At 46.3% G+C, this 27,026-nt stretch overlaps 1 protein-coding gene across 1 annotated transcript in view; it reads right to left on the bottom strand.

Moving 5' to 3' along the window:
* The window catches only part of LOC117883386, a 38,904-nt gene that overhangs the window by 11,257 nt on the left and 621 nt on the right, over window positions 1–27,026 (bottom strand). The window contains exons 2-5 of the mRNA XM_034782652.1: window positions 23,132–23,237; window positions 17,657–17,848; window positions 15,472–15,574; window positions 8,560–8,657 (exon numbers count right to left, since the gene is read on the bottom strand). Of these exons, the coding sequence (XP_034638543.1) occupies window positions 8,560–8,657; window positions 15,472–15,574; window positions 17,657–17,848; window positions 23,132–23,237 (499 nt within the window). The remainder of the gene's footprint in view (window positions 1–8,559; window positions 8,658–15,471; window positions 15,575–17,656; window positions 17,849–23,131; window positions 23,238–27,026) is intronic.

The following is a 27,026-nucleotide window of genomic DNA, read 5'->3' as shown; positions in this document are numbered from 1 at the left end:
AGTATAATCTGGCAATTTTAGATGATCTAGTCAAATAACTAATAACCTTTTGTGACATTCAATTTCCAAAGCAATGGCTCTCTGGTAACAAAACCAGCTTTCAACAATAAATTTTCTTCAGGAATAATTCTACTTAATATTTTGATAATGTTGTTTAAAAGTTATACAGGAGGTTTTCTCCTGGAATATATAGGCTTTACATAATTTAGCCAAAAATGAGAAGAGAGATTAATTTTTTTGAGAAAAAATGGAGACAGCTAGAGATATTGTAGGTCATTACCACACAACATTTTTCAAATGAATGCAAGTCTAGCCATGTAAAATGTATATACCACAAATATGGGTTATGTGGTTTGACAGTGTTTGTACTGGAAGCTTCTCTCTCTCTCTTAAGTATCATAAATATGCCCAGGGCACAGAATGAACTGATGTAGTTGGTTAATTTAGCTAGGAGTTAATCTTTGATAAGTATATCTTGACAATTTTGGTATATTTATATATGAGAGCAAGCTTGTACTAAGGACCAAAAGGCTGATAGCTATGCTCCTCTTCCTTAAAGGAAGTTGGAGTTATGCGTGGCTCTGGTAATGCACTATCATCTTGTCCTATTCAGCTGTATTCTAAATGCAGATACACCCTAATCTTAAGTGATGGATAGGGAAGTAAATTTGTCATCATGCTCACAAGTGTCATGGATTTTCTATGCTTTTCTTTTGAGTCTTTTGACTTTCCTCATCTTTCCACTCAATTAGTGATGGAAGAAGAGATCCCTCTACCTGTTAATCCTGCAAGGGGAGAATATTGTGCTGCCAGTTGCCTACTTCATGTTAGGGGAGTGAAGATTCTATTACTGCAGAATCTGGAGGTAGGAGCTCTGGTGTCTGGCAGTTGTGGGGGAGGAGGAAGAAGGGGAGAGAGCATAGCTAACTGAGGGATTTGTGGTTTCCCCCCCCCCCCAAAATCACAAATAAACCTATGATTTTTGGAGAAAAGTCATCATTATTAATTTACAAGTCTAGTGATCTATTTTGGAATTTAGCTTCAGAAAGAAAAGGGCTAGAAACTTAACTTTTTGTTTTTAATGAGAGCTTAGATTAGGTGGAAAGAACGATTACTTACCTTCTGTAACTGTTGTTCTTCGAGATGTGTTGTTCACGTCCATTACACATTAGGTGTACGCGCGCCGCGTGCACGGACGTCGGAAACTTTTTCCCTTAGCGGCTCCCGTCGGGCCGGCGGGCCCCCCCCTTCCCGCCAGAGCGGCGCCCCGCTCCAGGGTATATATATCCCTGCCGACCCGACCACTCCGGTTCCTTCTTGCCGGAGACTCCGACAGAGGGGAAGAAGGGTGGGAAGTGTAATGGACGTGAACAACACATCTCAAAGAACAACAGTTACAGAAGGTAAATAACCGTTCTTTCTTCTTTGAGTGATTGTTCACGTCCATTACACATTAGGTGATTCCCAAGCTTACCATTGGAGGTGGGTAGGAGTCAAGATACAACTGACTGTAGCACGGCCCGCCCGACCATCGCGTCCTCTCTGGTCTGATGATGGATCGCGTAGTGGGCTGTGAACGTGTGTACGGACGACCAGGTGGCTGCCTTACAGATCTCCTGGATAGGGACCTGAGCCAAGTAGGCCGTTGAGGACGCTTGGGCTCTAGTCGAATGGGCCCGGATCTCCGGGGCCGGAAGATTGGCGAGCTCATAACAAGTGCGTATACAATGCACAATCCATGCCGACAAGCGCTGTGTCGAGATAGGCAAGCCTTTCATACGTTCCGCAATAGCAATGAACAGCTGGGGTGTTCTGCGGAACGACCTGGTCCGTTCCAGGTAAAATGCCAACGCCCTTCGGACATCCAGGGTATATAGGCTGCGGTGGTGAGGGTCCGTATCGGGTTTAGGAAAAAACACCGGTAGGCAAATGTTTTGCCCCATGTGAAACTGTGATACCACCTTTGGGAGGAATTTGGGGTGCGGCCTCAGTTGCACCTTATCTTTATGGAACACTGTATAGGGTGGTTCCGAAGAGAGGGCCCTCAATTCCGATACCCTTCTGGCCGACGTGATGGCCACGAGAAACGCCACCTTCCACGAGAGGTGCGTGAGGGAGCAAGTGGCTAGGGGCTCAAAGGGAGGACTCATGAGCCTTGTTAGAACTAGGTTCAGGCTCCATGCCGGAACAGGCGCGAGTACGGAAAACACCCTTTCCAGCCCCTTGAGGAATCGGGCCACTGTGGGGTTGGAGAACACTGACATTCCCAACTCTCCCGGATGGAAAGCCGAAATAGCGGCTAAGTGAACTCTAATTGAGGCGGGCGCAAGCCCTTGATTCTTGAGGTGCAGTAGGTAGTCCAAGATCGACGGAGGCTTGTAAAGGCTGTATGCTTTGAGGCTCACACCAGTGGGAGAACCTTTTCCATTTTGCCAGGTAGGTCGCTCTTGTAGAGGGCTTCCTACTATTAAGGAGGATTTGCTGAACTTGGTGAGAGCACCTGTGTTCTGCATCATTCAGCCAGAGAGATACCATGCCGTGAGATGTAGCGAAGACAGGTTCGGGTGGAGTAGGCGGCCTTTGTCTTGCGTGACTAGGTCGCGATGGAGGGGGAGGGTGATTGGATCGGCTATGGACAGTTCCAGCAGGGACGTGAACCAATGCTGGCGTGGCCAGGCCGGGGCAATAAGTATGATCGTCGCCCTGTCCCTGCAGGTCTTGAGGAGAACCTTGTGTATGAGTGGGAACGGAGGGAAGGCATATCTTAGGCTCCCTCCCCATGGGATCGTGAAAGCATCTGCTAATGATCCTCGGCTGAGGTTCTGGAACGAGCAGAACTGAGGGCATTGGCTGTTGTCCCTGGTGGCGAACAGGTCCACTCGGGGAAAGCCCCACCTTCGGAAGATCAAATGCAGGACGTCTCGCCTCAACGTCCATTCGTGCATTCGGTAGGATCGGCTGAGGTGGTCTGCTAGGCCGTTTTGAATCCCCGGAAGATACGTCGCGATGAGGTGTATCGCATGGGCTATACAGAAGTTCCATAATTGGAGTGCCTCGTGACAGAGGGGAGAAGACCGGGACCCGCCCTGCTTGTTTATATAGAACATGGCGGTAGTGTTGTCCGTCAGGACTGCCACGCTGTGACCTTTTATGGTGGCGTGGAAGGTCTGACAGGCGAGGCGAACCGCTCTTAGCTCCTTCAGGTTGATGTGAAGCAGCTTGTCTTCTCTGGACCACAGCCCTTGGGTCCGCAGTTCCCCCAGGTGCGCCCCCCAACCCAGGTCCGATGCATCTGTTACCAACGTCAGAGTGGGCTGCGGGGCAGCAAAGGGGATCCCTTCGCATACCTGTTGGCGATCGAGCCACCAGCGTAGCAAGCTGAGCACCTGGTTCGGGATCGTGACTACTTGATCCAATGGGTCTCTGTTGGGGCGATGCGTGTGGGCAAACCACAACTGTAAAGGCCGGAGCCTCAGGCGAGCATGTCTGACCACATGTGTGCAGGCTGCCATATGCCCCAGAAGCTGCATGCAACACCTTGCCGTTGTCGTGGGGAATTTTTGGACCGAGCTTACGGCTCTGTGAATTGACATGAACCGTGCCTCTGGTAGGCTCGCTTGCGCGGTTACCGAGTCCAGGGTAGCACCTATGAAGTCCAGCCTCTGTGTGGGGACTAACGTGGATTTTGGCCCATTGACCCGGAGGCCGAGCTTGTCGAACGTCTGCAAGGTCAGCGTCACGTGAGATCGGACCTCGGCCTCCGACCTGCCCGCGAGAAGCCAATCGTCCAGGTACGGGAACACACGCATCCTTCTTTTTCGAAGGAAGGCTGCTACCACGGACATGCATTTCGTAAACACCCGTGGTGCTGACGCCAGGCCGAAGGGCAGGACCGTAAATTGGAAATGGCGCTGGTCGACAACGAAGCGCAGAAAACGTCTGTGGGCCGGATTGATCGCGATGTGAAAATAGGCATCTTTCATATCGAGGGCAGCATACCAATCCCCCGGATCCAGGGATGGGATAATAGTTCCAAGGGAGACCATACGGAAGCGCGCTTTGATCAGAAACTTGTTTAGATCGCGCAGGTCCAAAATAGGACGGAGGCCCCCTTTCGCCTTGGGGATCAGGAAGTATCTGGAATAGAACCCTTTTCCCCTTAGGTCTAGAGGGACCTCTTCTACTGCTCCTGCAGCGAGAAGGGTCTGTACCTCCTGTATGAGGAGTTGCTTGTGAGAAGGGTCCCTGAAGAGGGACGGGGAAGGGGGATGGCATGGAGGGGGCGAGGAAAACTGGAGGGTATAGCCCGCCCTCACTGTGCGCAGGACCCAGCGGTCCGATGTTATGCGCAACCAGGCCCGGTAGAAATGGGACAGACGGTCCTTGAAACCCAGAGGAGGATCCGGTATATGAAGTGGCACGCTGTCCTCGTAGCTTCAAAAGCCTGGTTTATTTCCCGGCTGCGGCTTGCCCTGGCCGTGACTCTGGCCTTGGTTAGGCGTATTGTTACGTCTCCGCCTGTTATCCCTGCCTCGACGGCGGTAAGGCTCGTGCCGGGGGTGAGGGTGATATTGCCTCTGTGGTGGCTGTGGCTTAAAGGGTTTACGCTGCGTTACCGGGGTGTGCATACCCAACGACTTAAGGGTCGCACGCGAGTCCTTAAGGCTATGCAGCCTGGCGTCCGTTTGGTTGGAGAACAAGCCCGAACCTTCAAACGGGAGGTCCTGCAGTGTGGTTTGCACCTCTGGCGGGAGACCTGAAGCCTGCAACCACGCCGAACGCCTCATCACGACTCCTGACGCAATTGTTCTAGCCGCAGCGTCTGCTGAGTCTAGCGCGGCCTGTAAAGAGGTCTTGGCCACTGCCATTCCCTCATCCACCAGGGCCTTGAACTCCTGATGCGCGTCAGATGGGAGGGAGTCCTTAAACTTGGCGACTGATGCCCAAGAGTTAAAATTGTGTCTGTTTAGAATCGCCTGCTGATTGGCGATCCTCAGTTGAAGGCCCCCCGAAGAATAGACTTTTCTCCCGAACAAGTCCAGTCTCTTGGCTTCCTTGCCCTTGGGGGCAGGAGCTTGCTGGCCATGCCACTCCTTTTCATTGACCGCCGAGACCACCAACGAACAGGGGGATGGATGCAGGAAGAGGAAGTCAAACCCTCTAGATGGGGCGAAGTATTTCCTCTCTACTCCCTTTGCAGTTGGAGCACTGGAGGCCGGTGTTTGCCACACCGTCTTATAGTTGGACTGTACTGTCCGTATAATGGGGAGTGCGACTCTGGAGGGGCCCTCTGGGCTCAGGATATCGACCATGGGGTCATCCTGCTCTACAGTCTCCTCCGCTTGCAAGCCCAGATTGAGGGCTACCCGGCGAAGCAGGTCTTGGTGTGCCCGGTGGTCAATCGGGGGAGGGCCGGACACCAGTGTGCCCGCTACTGCCTCATCTGGCGAGGAGGAAGAGGTCGGGGCCTTCTGCCCATCCTCATTGTCCTGTAAACCTGCGTCAGCCAATTGTTCCTCTGCGGCCTGACCCGCAGCGTGTGATTGGGACGGTACCGTACTCGGTGCCGAGTCCACTCCTTCCCGCTCCGGTGGTCTAGAGACCGTTGCCTCCCTATACGATTGCGGGCGGTGCCGCGGGGAGCGGGATCGGTACCGGGATGGCCCGGATCTCGAGGCTCTCGATGGGGGCCCTTGTTGGTGGTAGGCCCAGGGTGTCCAGAATGGCCATTGGCTCGACTGGCCCCATTGGGACTGACCGTAGTCCCTGCTGTCCTGTGACCTATGGGCATACCCGCCGTATCGGTCTGAGTCAGCCCCCGAGACCACTGACAGTGATCTGGAAGGCCACGGTGGCGCCGTCGGATGGTGCCGGTCTGGTCTTGGGGAGTAGCGCCTCCGCGACCAGGATCTGGAACGGTGCCTTGCCGACCTGGACCGGGAACGGTACCGGTGATCTCGGGACCGGGAACAGCTACGGCTGGTCGGCCTCGGGTAACGAACCGCTGATGCTTCGCGGTGCCGACTCGTGCTTGGTTGCTGAGTCGGTGCCGACCGCTTGCTGAAGCCCGACTGCTGCGGTGCTTCCTGCGCCGAGGGCAACCGGGAGTCCACCGAGGCGGAGCTCGACCGGGACCGGTCCCTGGAACGGTGCCGGGACGGCGACCGTGATGGGCGCACCATCGACGGCTTGCCTCTGCGCGGCAGCATAGGCAGGGCGCCTTCAGCGCGTGCCGGGGCCTCAACGGACAAGGCAATGAGGTCCTTAGCTGCCTCAAACGTGTCCGGAGTGGAGGGCTGTTCCACGAGTTCCTCCAGCCCTTCCTCCTCGCTCAACGCGCCCATCCCGGGGCTCGACGGGCCCTTCGGCGCCGGAGCCACTACCGGGGTCCGTGTTGGGGCCGTATCGGCCTTAGGGGCACTCGAGGTCTTTACCGGTGCCGCCCTCTTGTGCGGGGAGCGACCTCGGGCCTTAGGTTGGCCCTTCACTTTCGCCGGCGAAGACGACCGACGTCGTGTATTTCCTCGCTGTGTCGGTGCCGCGGTCTTCGGATGACCCACCGGCGCCGGGTCTCGCACCGAGGCAGGGGCACTCCGCACGGAGGCAGACGGTGCCGTCGAAGTGGAGGGCTGTAACGCCGTCTCCATGAGCAGCTGCTTAAGGCGGAAGTCCCTCTCTTTTTTAGTTCTGGGCTTAAAAGCCTTACAGATCTTGCAGCGCTCTTTCTGGTGAGCCTCCCCCAGGCAACGAAGACACGAAGCGTGGGGGTCGCTCAATGGCATGGGCCTACGGCACGTGGCACAAGCCTTGAAGCCTTGGGCGTGTGGCATACCCCACCGCCCGGGGCCGGTGCCGGGGCTGAACAAACAACCCCGGCAGGAACTTTAAGTACTCTAATGAGTTGTTAACTACTGACTAAACACTACAACAACTAACTGATAACTGTTAGAACTCTAATTGACTATTGCTAAGGGACACTCTCAGACGAGAGACAGAGTTGTTCCAACGCCGCCACGGACGGTAAGAAGGAACTGGAGTGGTCGGGTCGGCAGGGATATATATACCCTGGAGCGGGGCGCCGCTCTGGCGGGAAGGGGGGGGGCCCGCCGGGAGCCGCTAAGGGAAAAAGTTTCCGACGTCCGTGCACGCGGCGCGCGTACACCTAATGTGTAATGGACGTGAACAATCACTCGAAGAAGAACAAAATTTAACATTTGACAAACCTCATAGATATCTGGAAAACACTAAGATTACCTAGTAATTGAAGATTTAGACTCTAACTTGGTAAATTTAGTCCTATGTGGTAGTTCTCATGGAACATGAACGTACAGAACTATCCTGAAGTATTTGCAACAACAGGTTTGAGTTATGAGAGGACAAAGAACAGTGTTCAAAAGGAGAAAAACCCACCAGTTTTCCCAAACTCTCACAATTCTAAAACAATGTATCTGATCAACCTAGTCAGTAGCTGCTAAATTATAATATGCATATAAAGCTTCAAAAGTACAATTAATGTTAATGCAACAGGTATAATAGCAACCCCTGAATACACTTAGATATCTTAGAACTTCAATGATCCTTAAAAGAAAATGTCACAGAACTGTTAGATTCTGCTTTGTGCCTTAAAAAAAAGAAAAAAGGCTGGAGAGGTAAGGGGAGTGCAGGCTGGGAGTAGAAGGAAAAAGCAGGTAGTGGAGTAATGAGGGGAAGAGCCACTGGACCAGGCAATGAGGATGTAAAAGAAGGACTGTAACAATAAAGAATATTTGTTCAGATGTTTGTGCAAAGCCATAACTTGAGCAAATGGAATTCAACTGTGATTAGAAATAAAATTTATTTAGTTTACATCAATTCTTAGTATAAGTTTAATCTGATTTAGAAGGGGTTCTAAAATGGGAACTGAAAATGATTAGAGAGGCATGGAGGGACTTTAGTATGATGAGACAATATAATTTAGAGGAGTGATGAATAAAAAAAGATAACAGAGGTATGCAAAATAATACATGATTTAGAGGAGATAAATCATATGTTTCTGTTTACCCTATCGTAATTCAAGAATAAGGAAAATTCAATGAAATTGAAAGGTTCTAAATTGATAAGAGGAAATACTTTTTTATACAACACATAATTAGCCAGTGGAACTTATCACGTATAGATGCCATCGAGGATTCAGCAAAGCACTGGACATTTATACACCAGACAAGAGAAAGAAGAGTCACATTATTCCAATCTACAGAGAGAGAGAGAGAGAGAGAGAGAGAGAAACTTTCAGGTTTCAAGGCAGCTGCCAATCCTGGGTGGATGGGAGTAAGGAGGAAACTTCCGCTTTGGACAGGTTTTTCCAAAACTGTGCACTATGGGTTTTCTGCATCTTCTGAAATATCTGGTACTAGCTACTGTTAGAGGTAGGGTATTGGACTAGATGGATTAATGATTTGATCCTGTATGGCAATTCCTATACCACTGATAAAGTTACATAGTGATTCTTTCACCCTCTAAGCCAAGGACCAAGTCTGGAGAGAAAATGAGAAAAGAAGGTCTGACAAAAGCACAGCATACCTGTAAACTTCTACTTCACCAGGTGACTGTGATTGCCCAAAACTTTGGCTTTGCAGTTGAATTTTTGGCATTTTAATATTCTCGGTGGTCCAGTCATCCTGTATAAGAAAGATGAGAAGCGAAGGCTTTACACACCAAGAACACAACAGTATGTTTACAAAAGTAACTCATCAGGTGCAACTTGCTAGCAACTTTGACTTTGATTTTAAAAATTTAGTGTTTACACTTGTATAATTCTATCAATTCATTTACCAATTATAAAACTCCCTTTTAGTGTATTTGTTGTGGAGATAGTATAATCACCCTTGTCACTATCAATTCATTAACATTATAATAGGTGTAAATTCCACATAACAAATAAGGCTCAATGGACCTGATGCTCCTCTTCCACCGGTATTATAACAATGCAACTCCACTGATATCAGTTACTCCTAATTTACTCCCAGTATAAATGAAAGACAAATAAGTCAACAAAATGACTCATAGTGAGGGTCATTTTCATGTTAGTTTTTTTTTTTTTTTTTAAATGTGTTTCTCTTTTTCATCAAATGTATTATGGAGGGGGAGAGAGAGAGAAGGAAGAGGATGTAGAGTGGAGGGCTAATATGTGTGAGTAATTGTAGAGTCGCTGGTTTTTAATGCAGTATCTTTTGGTTTTGCAGAGAGATCCTCTCCTAAAAAGGGAATGACAAAACACCAGAGCATCGTTTTCATGCAGCAGGAAAGGGAGCAATCTGAAGAATCAAAATATGTACTCTGTAGTGGCAACCAAGTTCAAATTATGTTTCCTCTTCTAAAGCTACAACAAGTCAGGATCATCAGCAACTTGTTAACTTAACACACTAGCATCTGGAGGGAAGAATTATATGGCCCATCTCCCTGCCAGTGTCCCTAAATGTACAGTTTCTAGTGTTTTGACTGGTCCAATTTTGTCTAATGCATGAAAGCATTGGTTCTGGTTTCCTTATTTAGGCAAATATCCAACTAATGTCAGCGGCATCCTTTTAGTTTTCTCTATTTCTTAGACTGTCAATATTTTCTTTATTGGAGTGTTAGCATCTGCAGCAGAATCACCACCCAGAGGCATAGTTACTTAGGGATACTCTAATTCATAACCCCAATGGGGCTGTTGTGCTGGAGGGTGTTGGTAGCTTCCAGGAAGCAAGTCTGATCTGTGGGCAATAAAATATCTAATTGCAGCTGAGGGGCATGCTGACCATCCTTCATTCTGGATAAATGGAAAAAGCAAGTAAGCTCCTTTATGGAATAAGATAGCTGAAACAATAGAAGCCACTGCCCAAAGCATCAGCCACATGGAAAACCTGAGCACGAATGAACTAAGGGAGAAAAAGTGGGATTTCCATGGGACTGATTACAAATGGAGGGGCTGGGGCATTGACTGGATTGCAGGTAAGTGTGTAGGTAAGGAGGTGTGTCTTTCTCCCCTTTAAAGGCAGAAAGCCAACTGAAAGCAGTCAGGAAAGTGAGAGAAGTACAAGTAGCATGGCCCGGAGAGGAAGCCAAAAGAGCTTCTTTTGAGCAAAGTGCTGGCTGAAAAGGCAGGCTTGCAAATAATAAGCAAGAAAACTGCCCCTGTTTGTTGCTACTGTGTTCAGGTAAACAGGATTTTGTCTCCATTCTTTGTAAATAAACAGGATTGCACCAAAGAAACACCTGACTTATATCATCACTCTCCCCTCCCAATGTAAACAACGCAACAAGGCCCCAAATGTTGGCTAATTGCTCAGGGCAATAGGGCTATTACAGTAGCAGGGATTTTCAGGACTACAATGCACACTGGCCATGCCCCCTATGCCATCTTTACACCACCTGGGTATTCCCCACAATGGGAAACTCACCAGCTAGCTTCTCCTTTATGGCAGTTTTATAGGGCCATTTTACTGCTTTGGTATCATAATAAGGACATAGCATAGATTAGGATCTGGCCTTCTTTTGCTGTAATAACTTAATTTAAAATAGTTAACACATTAACGTAATATTTTTGGTTTTTAGAAACTAACAATTTGAAGAAATATTTCATTATAAGGTAATACCATGGAGGTGAACGATGGCATAATGCAGTTGCTCTTACATCTCTAGTGAGACTGCTCACACGAGTAAGGGCTGCAGAAGTGGATTCCTAATTTGTAGCACTTATACTTTTCATTTGACAGATAGGTTATTTACTACTTCAGTAAGAAAAGATAAAGTTAGCATCTGTAGTAGAGCATTGGCCTGCTAAACCCAGGGTTGTGAGTTCAATCCCTGAGGGGGCCATTTAGGGATCTGGGGCAAAAATCTGTCTGGAGACTGGTCCTGCTTTGAGCAGAGGGTTGGACTAGATGATCTCCTGAGGTCCCTTCCAACCCTGATATTCTGTGATTCAAATTCAGCAATAATTATAAAAAAAAAAAAAAAAAAAAATCAAACAGCACCATCTACTGGTGAAAGAAAAACTCTGCCTTATGTATTTCTGTTAAGTGATAAAAATAAATGATTTTCTATTAAAATATTTTACCAATGCATTTATCATGGCAGATATCTGCTTTCATTTCTCAGGCAGCCAGATTTGTTGTTTGTAAATGAGATTACTTACATGCACAGGTCCAAATGAAAAAAAACCGGTTACTCACTTTCTCGTAACTGTTGTTCTTTGAGATGTGTTGTTCATGTCCATTCCAGCCAGGTGTGTGCGCACCGCGAGCACGCCAGCTGGAAGATTTTTCCCTTAGCAGCGTCTGTAGGGTTGGCCTGACTGCCCTTTGGAGTGGCGCCTTCATGGCGCCCAATATAGGGCCTTACCGACACTCCATCCCCTCAGTTCCTTCTTGCTGGCTATTCCAACAAAGGGGTAGGAGGGTGGGTATTGGAATGGATATGAACAACGCATGTTGAAGAACGACAGTTACGAGAAAGTGAGTAACCATTTTTTCTTCTTCGAGTGACTGTTCATGTCCATTCCAACCAGGTGACTCACAAGCCAAAGGTCAGGAGGTGGGGTCAGAGTCATGCATTGATTGGAGCTCAGCGCGTCCAAAGGCCACATTGTTTCTAGCCTGTTGTGTAATTGCATAGTGCGTCATGAATGTATCGATGACCACGTAGCCACCTTGCAGATTTCCTGGGTAGGGACTTGCACCAGGAACGCCGCCGAGGAGGCCTGGGCCCTGATAGAGTGGGTGGTAATTGGCGGGGCGGGCACTCTCACCAGGCCGTAACACTCCCTAATGCAGGATGTGATCCATGACGAGATACATTGAGAAGAGACAGGGAGACCTTTCATTCTGTCCGCCACGGCCACGAAGAGTTGGACGGACTTCTGGAACGACTTAGTCCTCTCTATGTAGAAGGTTAGGGCCCTACGTACGTCCAGTGAGTGCAGCCTGCGCTCCCTATCGGAGGAGTGTGGCTTGGGATAGAACACTGGGAGGAAGATGTCCTGGGCCATGTGGAACTGGGAGACAACCTTGGGGAGAAAGGCCGAATGAGGTCTGAGTTGGACCTTGTCCTTATGAAAAACTGTGTAAGGGGGCTCGGACGTAAGGGCTCTGAGCTCCGATACCCATCTAGCCGAGATGATTGCCACGAGGAACGTGACCTTGTATGAGAGATAGAGCAAGGAGCATGTCGCCAGTGATTCAAATGGAGGGCCCCTAAGTCTGGAAAGGACAGGCTGATGCGAATGGGGGCCCCTGAGGAAATGACTGACTAAAGGGTTTGCGAACACCGAGAAGCCGTCAGTGCCCAGGTGGAAGGAGGAGATGGTGGCTAAGTGGACCCTTATTGATGACGGGGACAGGTCTTGTTGTTTTAGGTGAAGGAGGTAGTCCAGTATGAACAGTATGGGGGCAAGCAATGGCGGCTGACTGCGTTGTCCCGCCCAGATGGAAAATCTCTTCCACTTGGCAAGGTACGTTGCCCTGGTTGAGGGCTTTCTACTACTAAGGAGGACCTGTCTGACTTGGTCCGAGCAGGCCAGCTCCGTGGTGTTTAGCCATGGAGTATCCAGGCCACGAGGTGGAGCGACTCTAGATTTGGGTGTTGGAGTCGGCCATGGTCCTGCGTGATCAGATCCGGAACCAGCGGTAAAGGAAGCAGTGCCGCTACGGACATTCCCAGGAGCGACGTGAACCAGTGCTGGCGTGGCCACACCGGTGCTATTAGTATGACTCGGTCCCGGTCCCTGCGGGTCTTGAGGAGCACCTTGTGAACCAGCGGAATTGGTGGGAAGGCATAGAGCAGTCAGCCCCCTCACACGGGAGGAGGAAGGCATCCGCGATGGACCCCAGGCTGTGACTCATGAGGGAGCAGAATAGCTGACATTTCCTTTTGCTGCAAGTGGCGAACAGGTCTATCTGGGGAATGCCCCAGAGATGGAAGATTGAGCTCACCACGTTTGGCTGGAGGGATCACTTGTGGCAGTGGAAGGTCCAGCTGAGACTGTTTGCCAGCGCGTTCTGAACCCCTGAGAGGTATGACACCTGCAGGTGGATTGAGTGCTCTACGCAGAAGTCCCACAGTGAGAGGGCTTCCCGGCACAGGGGAGAGGAGCGTGCACCCCCCGTTTGTTGATATAGAACATTGCCGAGGTGTTGTCCGTGAGGACTGATATGCGCTTGCCTGCTATATGGGTTTTGAAAGCATGGCATGCCAGGTGCACTGCTCTCAGTTCTCTGACATTGATGTGCAGAGCGAGGTCTGCCTGAGACCAGAGGCCTGAGTCCTGAGATCCCCTAGATGAGCTCCCCAGCCCAGGTCCGAGGTGTCCGTCACCAAAGAGAGAGAGGGTTGAGGGCTGGCAAAAGGCACTCCCGCACAAACCACTCGCGGGTCGAGCCACCATAGAAGGGAGTCCAACACCAGGCGGGGGAGGGTTACAATGCCATCCAGAACGTCTCGGGCTGGCTGATACACTGACGCCAGCCAAGACCGACCCTACGGACGCTAAGGGAAAAAATCTTCTGGCTGGCGTGCATGCACTGCGTGCACACCTGGTTGAATGGACATGAACAATCACTCGAAGAAGAAATAGAGAATATGGAAATTACAGTGAGTTCCTGTCTGTCCCTTATCTCATACAGGGAAAGTTTATATAGCCATTTCTTCTTTACGTTGCTGGCTAGTACAAGTGGCAATCTCTGTTACTGAAACTGTGTTGTCTATGGTTAGAGAACAGAGTTGTGAGTCAGGAGTGGGATATTGGCATAGGAGGGATGGTCTAGTGAGTAGGACACTATAGACTGGCACTCAGGAGTTTAAGTCCCAGCTCAGTCATAGATTTCCTTTGTGGCCTTGGGCTACTCTTAATTTACCCTGTTTGACAAGGAGTTTGTGAAGATAAAATTCATTAAAATGATTGTGAGGCGCTTTGACACAATGGTGATGAGTGCCATATAAATGTTTAGATACTATCCTAAAGAATGTATCCCAGAACGAAGGCAGGACTCTGTCATTGACTCACAGTGTGCCGTTGGGCCAGTTTTATGTAACTTCTGTGCTTCAGGTCAGTTTAGCCAACTAGTAAAAGACGTTGCTGCACGTTCACTTCAATGTGAATTTAGGATTTGACTCATCCTTGTTCCAAATATAAAATTATAAAACAGGAAGTGGTTGTTTAAAGTATTCCAGCCTCAATACTAATTCAGTGATACACTGTGTATTTTAATTGAATTTATATTATGAATTATGGTAAAACTTCTTAGTATGTAGTACATATGTCCTATCACATGCTTGACTGTTCATCTAGGGAATGAAGAACAGAGGCAAACTGAAAATTACGTTATGCATAACCATACTCTGCTGGCTAGCCAATGCCAACCAATCCACCCCACAGAAGTGTCTGTAGATGAGAAGTCTCACAACATACGTGGCAGGAGAAAGAAGGGCCACACTATTACAGTTTTACCCAGAGGTTAGCCCTTCACCTAGAATAAATTGAAAGGCAAACTAAATACAGTTGGAAGAAATACTTACATTCATAGCTTATATACAGCTTTAGTCTAAGATTTCATTGTATCCAATTTTAAGGCATTACATTATCTTTTTTCATTATGGGCCAGGCCCTAAGCAAGTATAAATTAGTATAGCTTCATTAATTTCAAAGCAATTATGCTAGTACATCAGCTAAGAATCTGCCCCGATAGATCTTCATTACAACAGAACACGACCATAGAGCTTGAGCTGTTGTCTCTAGATACATATTTCAAGAGAGACGGTATGGAACAAATCCTTGCTAGGCTTCCTTAAATGCGCCCATCAAATTTGTAAACATATCTATTTTGTACATGCAGAACTTAACATGTTTTTAAAATTTGCAGGCAAACAATTTTACTCTGTATTTACAGTAATGACAATGCAGGTGTGTGCCTCATATTGCAACATGACAGGTATATTGTGGGACCAACATGGAAACAACAACACTGCATACGGGTATATTTATGTTTGTTAGAAAAGCAATAAGTAAAGTGAATAGGAAAGCAAAGCACTTTCTCAGCAACCTGAGCTAACTATTTTTAGAGGTCAGTGTTGAGACACACTGGCAGACCATAGCAGTGGAAATCTGCACTACTGCTGTCCTCGCAGTACCTGTTCTGTAGATAAACTGAGGATCTGTTTTTCACAAGCACTATATTCACACATACTTGCCTGTATTCATTGCACTTTTAATGCTGGCTTGTTTCCTCCTCTCACCTGCACTGCTTGGATGCAAGGCAGCATCAAGCACTGGGTGAATGAAGACAAACTCAGATTTTAAGCCCTGATTGTTTAACATACTGGCCTACAAAAATGTATTGCAAATACTGTTTCAAATACTATTCACCAATACATTGAACATTACAAAATCACATCTGATTTCCACTTGAAATGGGTGCATGTGACACAAGCTAGATGGCAAATATTTCACTTTTTTACCTTAGCCCACTGCTGTTGAGAAACATATCTTGAGTTATCACCCAGCTCAGGTACAAACACAGGGTTATGCTGTGACTCGAGTTTTGTTTGTCTTGCCTGTTTCCTGAAATTAAAAACAAACCGTGATGTGGAGTATGTTCATGAACATGTCTTTTATGAAAAACTTAGGTCCTCCTTCTCCCTTGTACACAGGTACAATATAGACCAGGGGTAGGCAACCTGCGGCATGCGAGCTGATTTTCAGTGGCACTCACAGTGCCCGGGTCCTGGCTACCGGTCCGGGGGGCTCTGCATTTTAATTTAATTTTAAATGAAGTTACTTAAACATTTTAAAAACCTTATTTACTAAACATATAACAATAGTTTAGTTATATATTATAGACTTATAGAAAGAGACCTTCTAAAAACATTAAAATGTATTACTGGCACGCGAAACCTTAAATCAGAATGAATAAACGAAGACTCGGCACACCACTTCTAAAAGGTTGCCAACCCTGATATAGATTAAGAACACTGAATCTTTATTACAATCCTCAACTGCATAGATTAGTATGTACCATGCCAATTAATCATGATAAAAGTGTATTCAGTGGCCGTGGATGTTAACTAAAAACACTTGCTGAAGTAAATTGCAAATGTTGGGCCGAGTTTCCCCCTCATTTACACCTGTGCAACTTCATGGACTGTGCTGCAGAGGCTTAACTGAGGCCAAAATTGAGCCTGCTGTATTGTGGAGATATAGAATGTGCCAGACATGCTAAACATTTGTATGCCCCTTCATGCTTTGGCCACTATTCCAGAGGACATATTTCCATGCTGATGATGCTCCTTAAAAGAAACCTAATGTGTTAATTAAATTTGTGACTGAACTCCTTGGGGAGAATTATGTTTCCTGCTCTGTGATTTTACCCGCATTCTGCCATATATTTCATATTATGGCAGTTTCAGATGACGACCCAGCACATGTTATTTGATTTAAGAACACAAAGAAGGTACCAATATGAGATTTCTAAAGATAGCTACAGCACTCAACCCAAGATTTAAGAATCTGAAGTGCTTTCCAAAATCTTAGAGGGACGATGTCATGTCGTCAGAAGTCTTAAAATAGTAACATTCCGATGCAGAAACTACAGAATCCGAATCACCAAAAAAGAAAATCAAACTTGGTGGCATCTAACTCAGATGATGAAAATGAACTGGCATCATTCCACACTACTTTGGATCGTTATCGAGCAGAACCCGTCATCAACGTGGAAGCATGTCCTCTGGAATGGTGGTCAAAGAATGAAGGGGCATACAAATGTTTAGCATGTCTGGCACGTGAATACTTTGCAACGCCAGCTATAACAGTGCCATGTGAATGCCTGTCCTCACTTTCAGGTGACATTGTAAATAAGAAGTGGGCAGCATTATCTCCCGTAAATGTAAACAAACTGGTTTGTCTTAGCAATTGGCTGAACAAGAAGTAGGACTGAATGCACTGGTAGGATCTGAAGTTTTACATTGTTTTATTTGAGTGCAGTTATGTAACAAACAAAAATCTACATTTGTAAGTTGCTGTTTTACGATATAGATTGCATTACAGTACTTGTATGAGGTGAATTGAAAAAATTACTTTTACTTTTTTACAATGCAACTATTTGTAATAAAATAATATAAAGTGAGCGCTGTACATTTTGTATTCTGTATTGTAATTGAAATCAATATTTGAAAATGTAGAAAACACCCAAAAATATTTAAATAAATGGTATTCTATTAACAGAATTAGCAATTAAAACTGTGATTAATCACGATTTTTTAAAATCTCACGATTAATCGCAATTTTTAAAAATAGTTTGACAACCCTAGTTTTGATATAATGTTTTTTGATTTAGTCTTAAAGTAGATCAGATACAAAGTGGGTGGAGATTTTGGACTGTAAACACTGTTAATTTAAATCACCAGAAGCTGCAAATAAATTCAAATACCAGGATTTGCTTTGCTTTACACGTCACACAAAGTTTGGGTATCTGTTCCATTATATTGAGACCAACTCTTCCACACAATTCTTTTGAGTTGATTTGTAAAAAAATATGATCCTCTATTGAAGTCGTCCAACATATACATAAAATAAGGAGTTAATTATTTCTAGATTCATTTCTTTGATCAGCAAAAACATTTAATTATGTAAAAAAAAATAACTTACCTAGCTCCTTTAACACTTTTATTTGACTTGTTTTTACAGTAGTAGACACACTGTATTATTACACCAACTAGGAAAGCCAGTGCTACTGCAGGAAGTACAGTTACTAAAATCAAGTCCAAAGTATTCCAGAGTTGTTCACATTTGTGACCCATGTACCAGTAATCTCCCCAGAGGCCTCGGAAGTAAGGACATCTGCCAAATTAAAAAAAAAAAAAGGAAGTGTGTTTCTTAAAAGGAACTATATTCTAATTAAAAAAAAACCCCTTCAATAATTCAGAAAAAATAAAATATTTTGTTCTGTTATTGAGTGAAGTATGTCAGGAGTCCACAGATCCATTACTTTAATCCAATACATTAATCCAAGCATTATCGATCTTAAAGTTTTATACCGCTGTTCACCACTGTTGTATCTGTGCACTTTCCATGTAAAATCAACAGCAATAGCAAAGTCCATAGGGAACTTCATGGAGTCTTTGGCTCTTCTGCCTTTTCAGGGTAAAAACTCTGCTTGGGGTAGGGTTTTTATAATTTTTTTTTTATTAATTCACTTTTATTTTTAAAGCTGGTTTCTTTCAGGGTTTTGTTTGCTATTTACAGTTTTTTTTCTGTAGAAGGTGTGTCAGTGTGATGAATGTCATGCTTGTGGTAGAAATGCCTTTTTGAAGATTTTGCAGCATTTTCTAATGAGATTCAAGTCTCAGAGGGGTAGCCATGTTAGTCTGAATCTGTAAAAAGCAACAGAGGGTTCTGTGGCACCTTTAAGACTAACAGAAGTATTGGGAGCATAAGCTTTCGTGGGTAAGAACTTCATTTCTTCAGATGCAAGTAATGGAAATTTCCAGAGGTGCTCTGCTGGCAGCTGAGGTGTGAACACCAAAGGAGGAGAAACTGCTTCTGTAGTTGGATAGCCATTCACAGTCTTTGTTTAATGCTGATCTGATGGTGTCAAATTTGCAAATGAACTGGAGCTCAGCAGTTTCTCTTTGGAGTCTGGTCCTGAAGTTTTTTTGCTGTAAGATGGCTACCTTTACATCTGCTATTGTGTGGCCAGGGAGGTTGAAGTGTTCTCCTACAGGTTTTTGAATATTGCCATTCCTGATATCTGACTTGTGTCCATTTATCCTCTTGTGTAGTGACTGTCCAGTTTGGCCAATGTACATAGCAGAGGGGCATTGCTGGCACATAATGGCATATATAACATTGGTGGACGTGCAGGTGAATGAGCCGGTGATGTTGCAGCTGATCTGGTTAGGTGATGGTGTTGCTGTGTAGATATGTTGCTGTGATGGTGTTGCTGGTGTAGATATGTGGGCAGAGTTGGCATCGAGGTTTGTTGCATGGGTTGGTTCCTGAGTTAGAGTTGTTATGGTGCGGTGCGTGGTTACTGGTGAGAATATGCTTAAGGTTGGCGGGTTGTCTGTGGGTGAGGACTGGCCTGCCTCCCAAGGTCTGTGAAAGTGAGGGATCATTGTCCAGGATGGGTTGTAGATCACTGATGATGCGTTGGAGAGGTTTAAGCTGAGGACTGTAGGTGATGGCCAGTGGAGTTCTGTTGGTTTCTTTTTTGGGCCTGTCTTGTAGCAGGAGGCTTCTGGGTATACGTCTGGCTCTGTTGATTTGTTTCTTTATTTCCTTGTGTGGGTATCGTAGATTTGAGAATGCTTGGTGAAGATCTTGTAGGTGTTGGTCTCTGCCTGAGGGGTTGGAGCAGATGCGGTTGTACCTCAGCGCTTGGCTGTAGACGATGGATCTTGTGGTGTGTCCGGGGTGGAAGCTGGAGGCATGAAGGTAGGCATAGCGGTAGGTGGGTTTTCGGTATAGGGTGGTGTTAACGTGGCCATCGCTTATTTGTACTGTGGTGTCTAGGAAGTGGGTCTCCCATGTAGATTGGTCCAGGCTGAGGTTGATGGTGGGGTGGAAGCTGTTGAAATCATGGTGGAATTCTTCCAGGGTCTCCTTCCCATGGGTCCAGATGATGACCATCAACCTCAGCAACAAACCTCGACGCCAACTCTGCCCACATATCTACACCAGCAACACCATCACAGGACCTAACCAGATCAGCTACAACATCACCGGCTCATTCACCTGCACGTCCACCAATGTTATATATGCCATTATGTGCCAGCAATGCCCCTCTGCTATGTACATTGGCCAAACTGGACAGTCACTATGCAAGAGGATAAATGGACACAAGTCAGATATCAGGAATGGCAATATACAAAAACCTGTAGGAGAACACTTCAACCTCCCTGGCCACACAATAGCAGATGTAAAGGTAGCCATCTTACAGCAAAAAACTTCAGGACCAGACTCCAAAGAGAAACTGCTGAGCTCCAGTTCATTTGCAAATTTGACACCATCAGATCAGCATTAAACAAAGACTGTGAATGGCTATCCAACTACAGAAGCAGTTTCTCCTCCCTTGGTGTTCACACCTCAGCTGCCAGCAGAGCACCTCACCCTTCCTGACTGAACTAACCTCGTTATCGCCATACTGATTTATACCTGCCTCTGGAAATTTCCATTACTTGCATCTGAAGAAGTGAGGTTCTTACCCACGAAAGCTTATGCTCCCAATACTTCTGTTAGTCTTAAAGGTGCCACAGGATCCTCTGTTGCTTTTTAATGAGATTCAGACTCTGGATTTGCCTAATGCTCTCTGGAAGTTTGTTCCATAGTTGGAGCCCCTCCACTGAGAATACTTTGCTTAGCCATACTTTTTAATTTAGATTAAAGTGGATTTGTATGTTTCATTATAAATATCAATTTTCACAATGTTGTATATTGTAGCTGTGTTGGTCCCAGGATATTAGAGAGACAGATGAGTGAGGTGATATTTTTTATAGGACCAACTGCTGTTAGTGAGCGAGACAAGCTTTTGAGCTTACACAGAACTCTTCTTCAGGTCCAGGAAATGTACTCAGTGTCACAGCTAAACACAAGGTGGAACAGATTGCTTAGCATAAATAGTTAACACATATTTTACATATTTAACTACTTATGCTAAACCTTGTGTTTAGCTGTAGCCTCACCCATCCTGTCTCTCTAATGTAGTATATTGTCATTTTCAAATTGCATTGAGCTGAAATGTAGGCATATATGATTTGCCATATTGATCCATCTAATTAGGTATTCTACCTCCAGGAGTTGCCCCATTTCATTTGTTTAATCAATTGGGCAATGCTATAACTGCATATGGGAGAAATTCTTTCCCAAATCCTGTAGGTGATCAGATTGTGCCCCAATACATGGCATTAGATTATCATTATTAATATCTCAATTTGCATAGCTATAAATGTGATTCATGGCCATAAAGTTATCCTACTCTGGTATTTGAGTTAATAACTTTCTGTAGCAAAACATTTCAGAGACTGACTACAGTACATGCCACATAAAGGACTAATATGCTGGATACAAAAGATTAATTTGGTACTTATATTTTCAGCTCAAATGGCTAGATATCTTTAAAAAGGAAAGATGATTTTGAGGATGAGAAGAGGACGCTAGTTTTAGTCTCATTTAAAGAGTGTATTTTAATGGATGTAAAAAGCATCTAGTGCCTTAGGTACACACTTTTGTGTGATATCATAAATCAAAATAAATTAGGAACATAAAATTATGCAAAATGGGGGAGTTAATGTTATTACTGTATGAGAAACTTTCTTCTGTTTTTCCTATGTATTTAAAATTGTAAGGAATATTGCATTAACCTAAATTTTGGCATGTAGTTTGCCTTTTTGGGGGGATGGGGAGAGGCAATGTCTTCTTGTGTTTAATTGTTTGTTTTTGAGGGTGGGGTTAGAGGAAGCAGGCAGAAAACAGAATTAAAAGGAAGCTATGGCTTCAGTCCTACAACTGGCTCAATACAGGCAAACCCTTGCACCCACAAAGAGCATTCCTGACTATGCATTTACAGTACTCCATAATGACAGAATTGTAACACCACTCTTAGGGCTTGTCTATACTTACCGCGCTGGTTCGGCGGCAGGCAATCGAACTTCTGGGTTCGATTTATCGCGTCTAGTCTGGACGCGATAAATCGAACTCAGAAGTGCTCCCCGTCGACTCCGGTAATCCTGCTCGCCGCGAGGAGTACGCGGAGTCGACGGGGGAGCCTGCCTGCCGGGTCTGGACGGGGGTAAGTTCGAACTAAGGTATGTCGACTTCAGCTACGTTATTCACGTAGCTGAAGTTGCGTACCTTAGTTCGATTTGGGGGTTTAGTGTAGACCAAGCCTTAAGCTCAGAGCCATCCTTACGCAAAGCACGCAGCTGCATAGGGCACCAGGAAATTTGGGGCAAATTTCCTGGTGTCCTGCACAGCTGGGTGCTGCTCCAGCCCCTGCTCCAGCCCTGTCCCTGCTCCGCCCCCCACTCCCCTGAAGATTGCAGCCAGGCCAGACCCTGCACTCACCCTGTGGTAAGTAGAGCGACCTGGCCCCAGCCTGCTCCACTCCCCTGGCTCCCAGACACAGGGGGAGGAGGAAACCGCCCCTCAGCACTTGCCGGCAGCACGGCTGGGAGCCAGGGGAGCGGAGCAGGCTGGGGGCCAGGTCACTCCACTTCCCGCAGGAAGTGGCCAGCCCCCTCCTCCATGGAGGCAAGCCCACCCCCCTCCCATGGATGCCTGGGGTGAGGCTCCACACAGGCCCCCCCCCCCAGAGGCCTGGGGCCAGTCCCCTCCCCTGCTCGCGCCCATGGAGGCCTGGGGCCAGCCCTCCCCACTTCCCCCCGTGCAGGCCCGGGGGGTTGCATAAGGCACCAAAATAGCTAGAGATGGCCTTGCCTAAGCTAGCAGAAATTTTGTACTGTGCATGATTCAGTTGTTATTTTTACTACAATACCCCAGACAATTAAGACTAAACACATGTGGCATTTGAAGTTTGGGTCAAGATTTTTAAAAATATTAACTTAAATTTAGGCGTCTATATGTACATTCAGGCTCCCAAATAAGTGGCCTAATTTTCAAAAGTTCTGACCACTCAGCAACTCCTACCAATGGTTGCTCTGCACTTTTCAAAAATCAGACCACTTGGGGGAGCCTAAATGTTGATGTAAAAACCTAACTGTAGGCTCCTATATTTTAAAGCCTCTGCCTTCAAGTTCTACTGTTTTTGAGCTACCCACCCACAAAAAAACAGCATCTTAAATTCTTGTACTTAAACAGATTTTGCTCAAGCTTAAGATAAAACAGAACATATTTGAGACAATTATTAGCATGAGAAAATGGCGGGTTATATTTCTTCTATGCAACTTTAACAATAAAGTTTATGGCTTACATATGCTGTAAAATATAGCAATGTTAGGACCTGATCCTGAATCTGATTATTGTGAACAGCCATCTGTGCCAGGGCAGAGCCCAAAAGAAGACAGGGGTCAACCTTCATGGATCAGATTGCAGGGTCCTCGTTTACTTTATTAGCAATAATATATTGTAGGTGCCTCACTTACATAGCACATCCAAAATACTTACTTGCAAAAAGGTTTGTTGCCTTTACACCCGCAAACAATATCCTTTGGACAGAAGCCTTCTGTATTACCCAAGCAATTACCAAAGTCGGCAATGTCAGTGCAACTGGCTGTAAATTAAAAGAAACACAACCAACACTTCAACTGTAAAGTAATGCAGATGAGCATGCTGGATATTTGTCTGCATCAGAAACTCAGGATTTATGTGAAATAATCTTTAAACTGTAAGTCTTGCCCCTCCTCCCCCCAGTGAATAAGAATTGCTGTTTGATAGTTCTGAACCACTTTGAAGCCTCATTATTTCCTCCTTTTAAACATGAAGCCTTACCTCCACAAGTTATTTTATTCTGAATCCGTATCCTACAGTCTCATTTGTCCTCCATTAGCCAGTAAAATATACCCATCAGATGCAAGTATTATGATCTAATAACTGTGTTGCCATATCTGAATTTCTCTCAATGTGGTCATTTAAACCTTGCTAGACACCAGAAATCACGAGGCCTGCAAAACCTGTTAGAGGATCAGACTTTTACCTTTATTACAGAATTTTTTAGTTAGATTTTTGGTTGACAGTTGACAAAATCAAGATACTGCAATAGCATACTAAATTCATCTAAGTATAGAATCAATGGCAGGAAGTGATGTCACAATGAGAATGGCCACTTAGGGTATATCTTGACTGCAGAAGTAATGATGTCATGGGGTGTCACTCTCATTGCCGGACTAGCGCCTCCTCTTGGTCATGCTCGGGATTAACTCAAGGCCGACACCCAGGTCCATTGTCTGCACACCGGCACTTTGTTTCTGTTCCAGCCTATGGCTTCTCTCTCAGCTCACAGAACTGCAGCGTCCTCTTTGCGACTCACCCCTCCGGCTGTGTCACCATCCAGGTTTCCTTCAGTGTTTCCCCCTTCTGGCGGGGGTAGAGGGGAGGAGGTATCTCTGTCCAACAGTCCAGCCACTTCCCCTGTGGTGAGTAGGGAGGGACCCAGGCCCACCCACTACTCTGGGCTCCAGGCCAGGGACCCTGTAAATAGCAGCCTCTTGCTGCTCCTCAGTAACCTCCGTCAATGCTGTCATTTCTTGCAGGTACTGCACGCATGGAAGGGACACAAGGGGGGGGGGGCAACGTGACCTCCCAATGTGACCCTCCATGTGACTCCTCCCCACCCCGCCCTCATCCCGGGGCCCCCACGCTCTCCCCGTCCCCTCTGACACCCCCCTTACCTGTCTAATATTTTACAACTGCATCTGTTTAACAGATGCAGTTGCAAAATAATGCTTTTGGCCCCTGCTGGCACCTGTACTTCCAGGTGTCATTGAAGATCCAGCAGGACCCCAAATTGAAAACTTCTTAAATGAAAGAAGAATAGGAAGGACAATCACCCCACTTTCCCTTAACACACTATCAGTGCCTCCTCTTATGTCCAAACTAAGGTTCTGCCAGCTTACCTTTATCTAAGGGTATGTTCACTACCAACATTAAAACGCTGCCGCGGCAGCGCTTCAACATGGCTGTGTAGTCGCGGCACCAGTGCTGGGAGAGAGCTCTCCTAGCGCTATAAAAACCCCAGCCCCACGAGGGGAGTAGCTACCAGCTCTGGTGCACTGCCACTTTGCAGCGCTGAAACTTGCATCGCTCAGGGGTGTGTTTTTTCAGGCTAGAACAGTCTTTGTACCATATACAACTCATAAGTCCATCTGCAAAGGATCAAGGAAATATGAAGGCTCCAGATTACCTTAAAGTCCTCAGTCCCATGGTTAGCATGCTCCCATCAAAGTCCAGAGGCTGGAGCAGGAATCAAAACCACTGTTTAAACGCCTTCCGTCCCCCTCTTGAGGGCTCCTGACCAACTTAACAGCACAATACATATGCTAACAAACTTAAACAAAGGCTTTGTTTAAGTTTGTTAGCATATGTATTGTGCTGTTAAACCCATATAAAGAATGAATGCCCTCCCTAGCCTTAAGGAGCAGAGTGCAGCTCCACCCCACCTCTCCTCTGGGGGGGGGGGGGGGCCTAGCCATCCCAAATCTTTCCAGTACTCCATACCCACTAAAAATCTCTTGCTGGTACTGCGTACTGGAGCGTACCTCCCTACTTGCACTCCTGGTTCCAGTTCAGGGCTCTCGAGCTAGGTAAGCAGAATCAGGATTCTTTGACTCTGACAATACCCTGAGCTTCTTTTCCTATCCTCTCCTGGATCTCTGCAAGCTCTCCTGCCTGTCCTCCTCCTGGGATGTTGTCTTTGGGCAGTTCTTGAGTAGCTTGCTGCTCCTTTCAGTCTGCTCACTCCTCTGGTAGCCACCATGCCGCTCTGCTTCCCAGCTACTGTGAGACTTCCAATCAGCAGTGCCTGTACTAACCCTTTGGTCACTGGTCCAGCGTAGGGTAAATAAACCCCAGGACACAGGGATATTAGCAATCTTCACTAGCTATGGATAGACCACAGGATGGGGCAGCCTGCTTCCAGATGCCAATAGCAACCCACTTCTGGATTGGTATGGGTGCCCTCATGTGTCTCCTGGCGCTGAAGAGTCAGGGCAAGTTCCTCATGTAGCTCCATGAAGGTGTCCTTCCTCATGCAGAAGTTCTGGAGCCACTGCTGATGATCCCCATATGCATGACAAGGTAGTCCCAACCACTCTGTGCCTGTGGTTCTGCTCCAGAACCACTGGTCAGCATGGGAATTCCATAGCTATTAAGCTCACATTAGATGTCTCTCCTTCACCATGTCTGCATGCAGCCCGCATGATCTCCTAACCAAGACCTCTGCTTCATTCTCAGGCAACAAGTCACTGCTGAAATGCCTTCTCTTTGCCTCCAGTTGTAAAAACAGGTGTTGCATTAATGCCAACAGCTAGAATAGGTCATGATCCTGAGCTGGAGCCATGCCTTGGCATCTGCTGGAATGGTGGCTGCTGACAGAAGTGAGGATCATACAGAGGTGGAAGTACTTTAGTTTACTGCATTGGTGGGCTATGGATTCTTATGTCCAGGAGCCCAGGGAGGATACAAGTTCTCTCACAATACACTGGGAAAAAACGCATAAAGCGGATCAGCTTAGTGCAGCACTAAGAACCATGGGCTATCCCCCCAGAAATACTAGTATCTAGCCTGGGTTAGTGCAGTGCCAATGTGGACACAGATAAAGTGTCGCTTAGCATCATGGATAGGCCACATCCAGGCTTCCCATACCTTGCTACTCAGACCCAGGTGAACTGCAGTGAAGGCATACCCTTAGATTCCAGACTCCAGAGAGGCAATAAGAACATCTATTCCATTGCTTTAGGGAGAGTAAGTAGGAAATTAAGAGAGAGGACATAAGATATCATGGGGGGAGGCAAAAGGAAGGAAGGGTCCCCCAACAAAGTACAATTCTTCCAACAGACCAGAAATTTCTCAAAGATCTGAGAAGGGTAGGAAGTAATTTGGGAGCATTTGAACAAAGGAGAAGACTAATACTGTTTCTACAGCAAACTTATATTAGCTGACAGAACACAAATGGAAGTGACTCCTAGAGAACAAAAAAAGAAAGGTAAAGGTACATTTGGATTTTGTTTTTTTAGAGATATGAGAAAACATTAAGGGAGTTAAATAAACAAACAAACAAACTGATTTGCAATTCCATTAACATGTAGATAGAGGTGGGATGGATTTCCTTTAAAAACAAATATATGCTTAAGCACTTTGCTGGATTAGGGACCATAGTATTGGAGCACCCTGTAGGACTGAGACCATGTAAAGTCTCCTGGGTAGCCACTCTATGCTGGCGGGAGAGCTCTCACGCCAGCATAATGAGCCCCCCACTAATGAGCGACAGTAGCCATGTTGATGGGAGAGTCTCTCTCCCCAACATAGTGCTGTCCACATTGGCACGTTTATTGGTGAAACTTTT

The sequence above is a fragment of the Trachemys scripta genome, chromosome 9 (genome assembly GCF_013100865.1).
Source record: "Trachemys scripta elegans isolate TJP31775 chromosome 9, CAS_Tse_1.0, whole genome shotgun sequence".
In the NCBI taxonomy this organism is placed as follows: domain Eukaryota; kingdom Metazoa; phylum Chordata; order Testudines; family Emydidae; genus Trachemys; species Trachemys scripta.
This window is presented reverse-complemented; position numbering and strand designations above follow the sequence as displayed.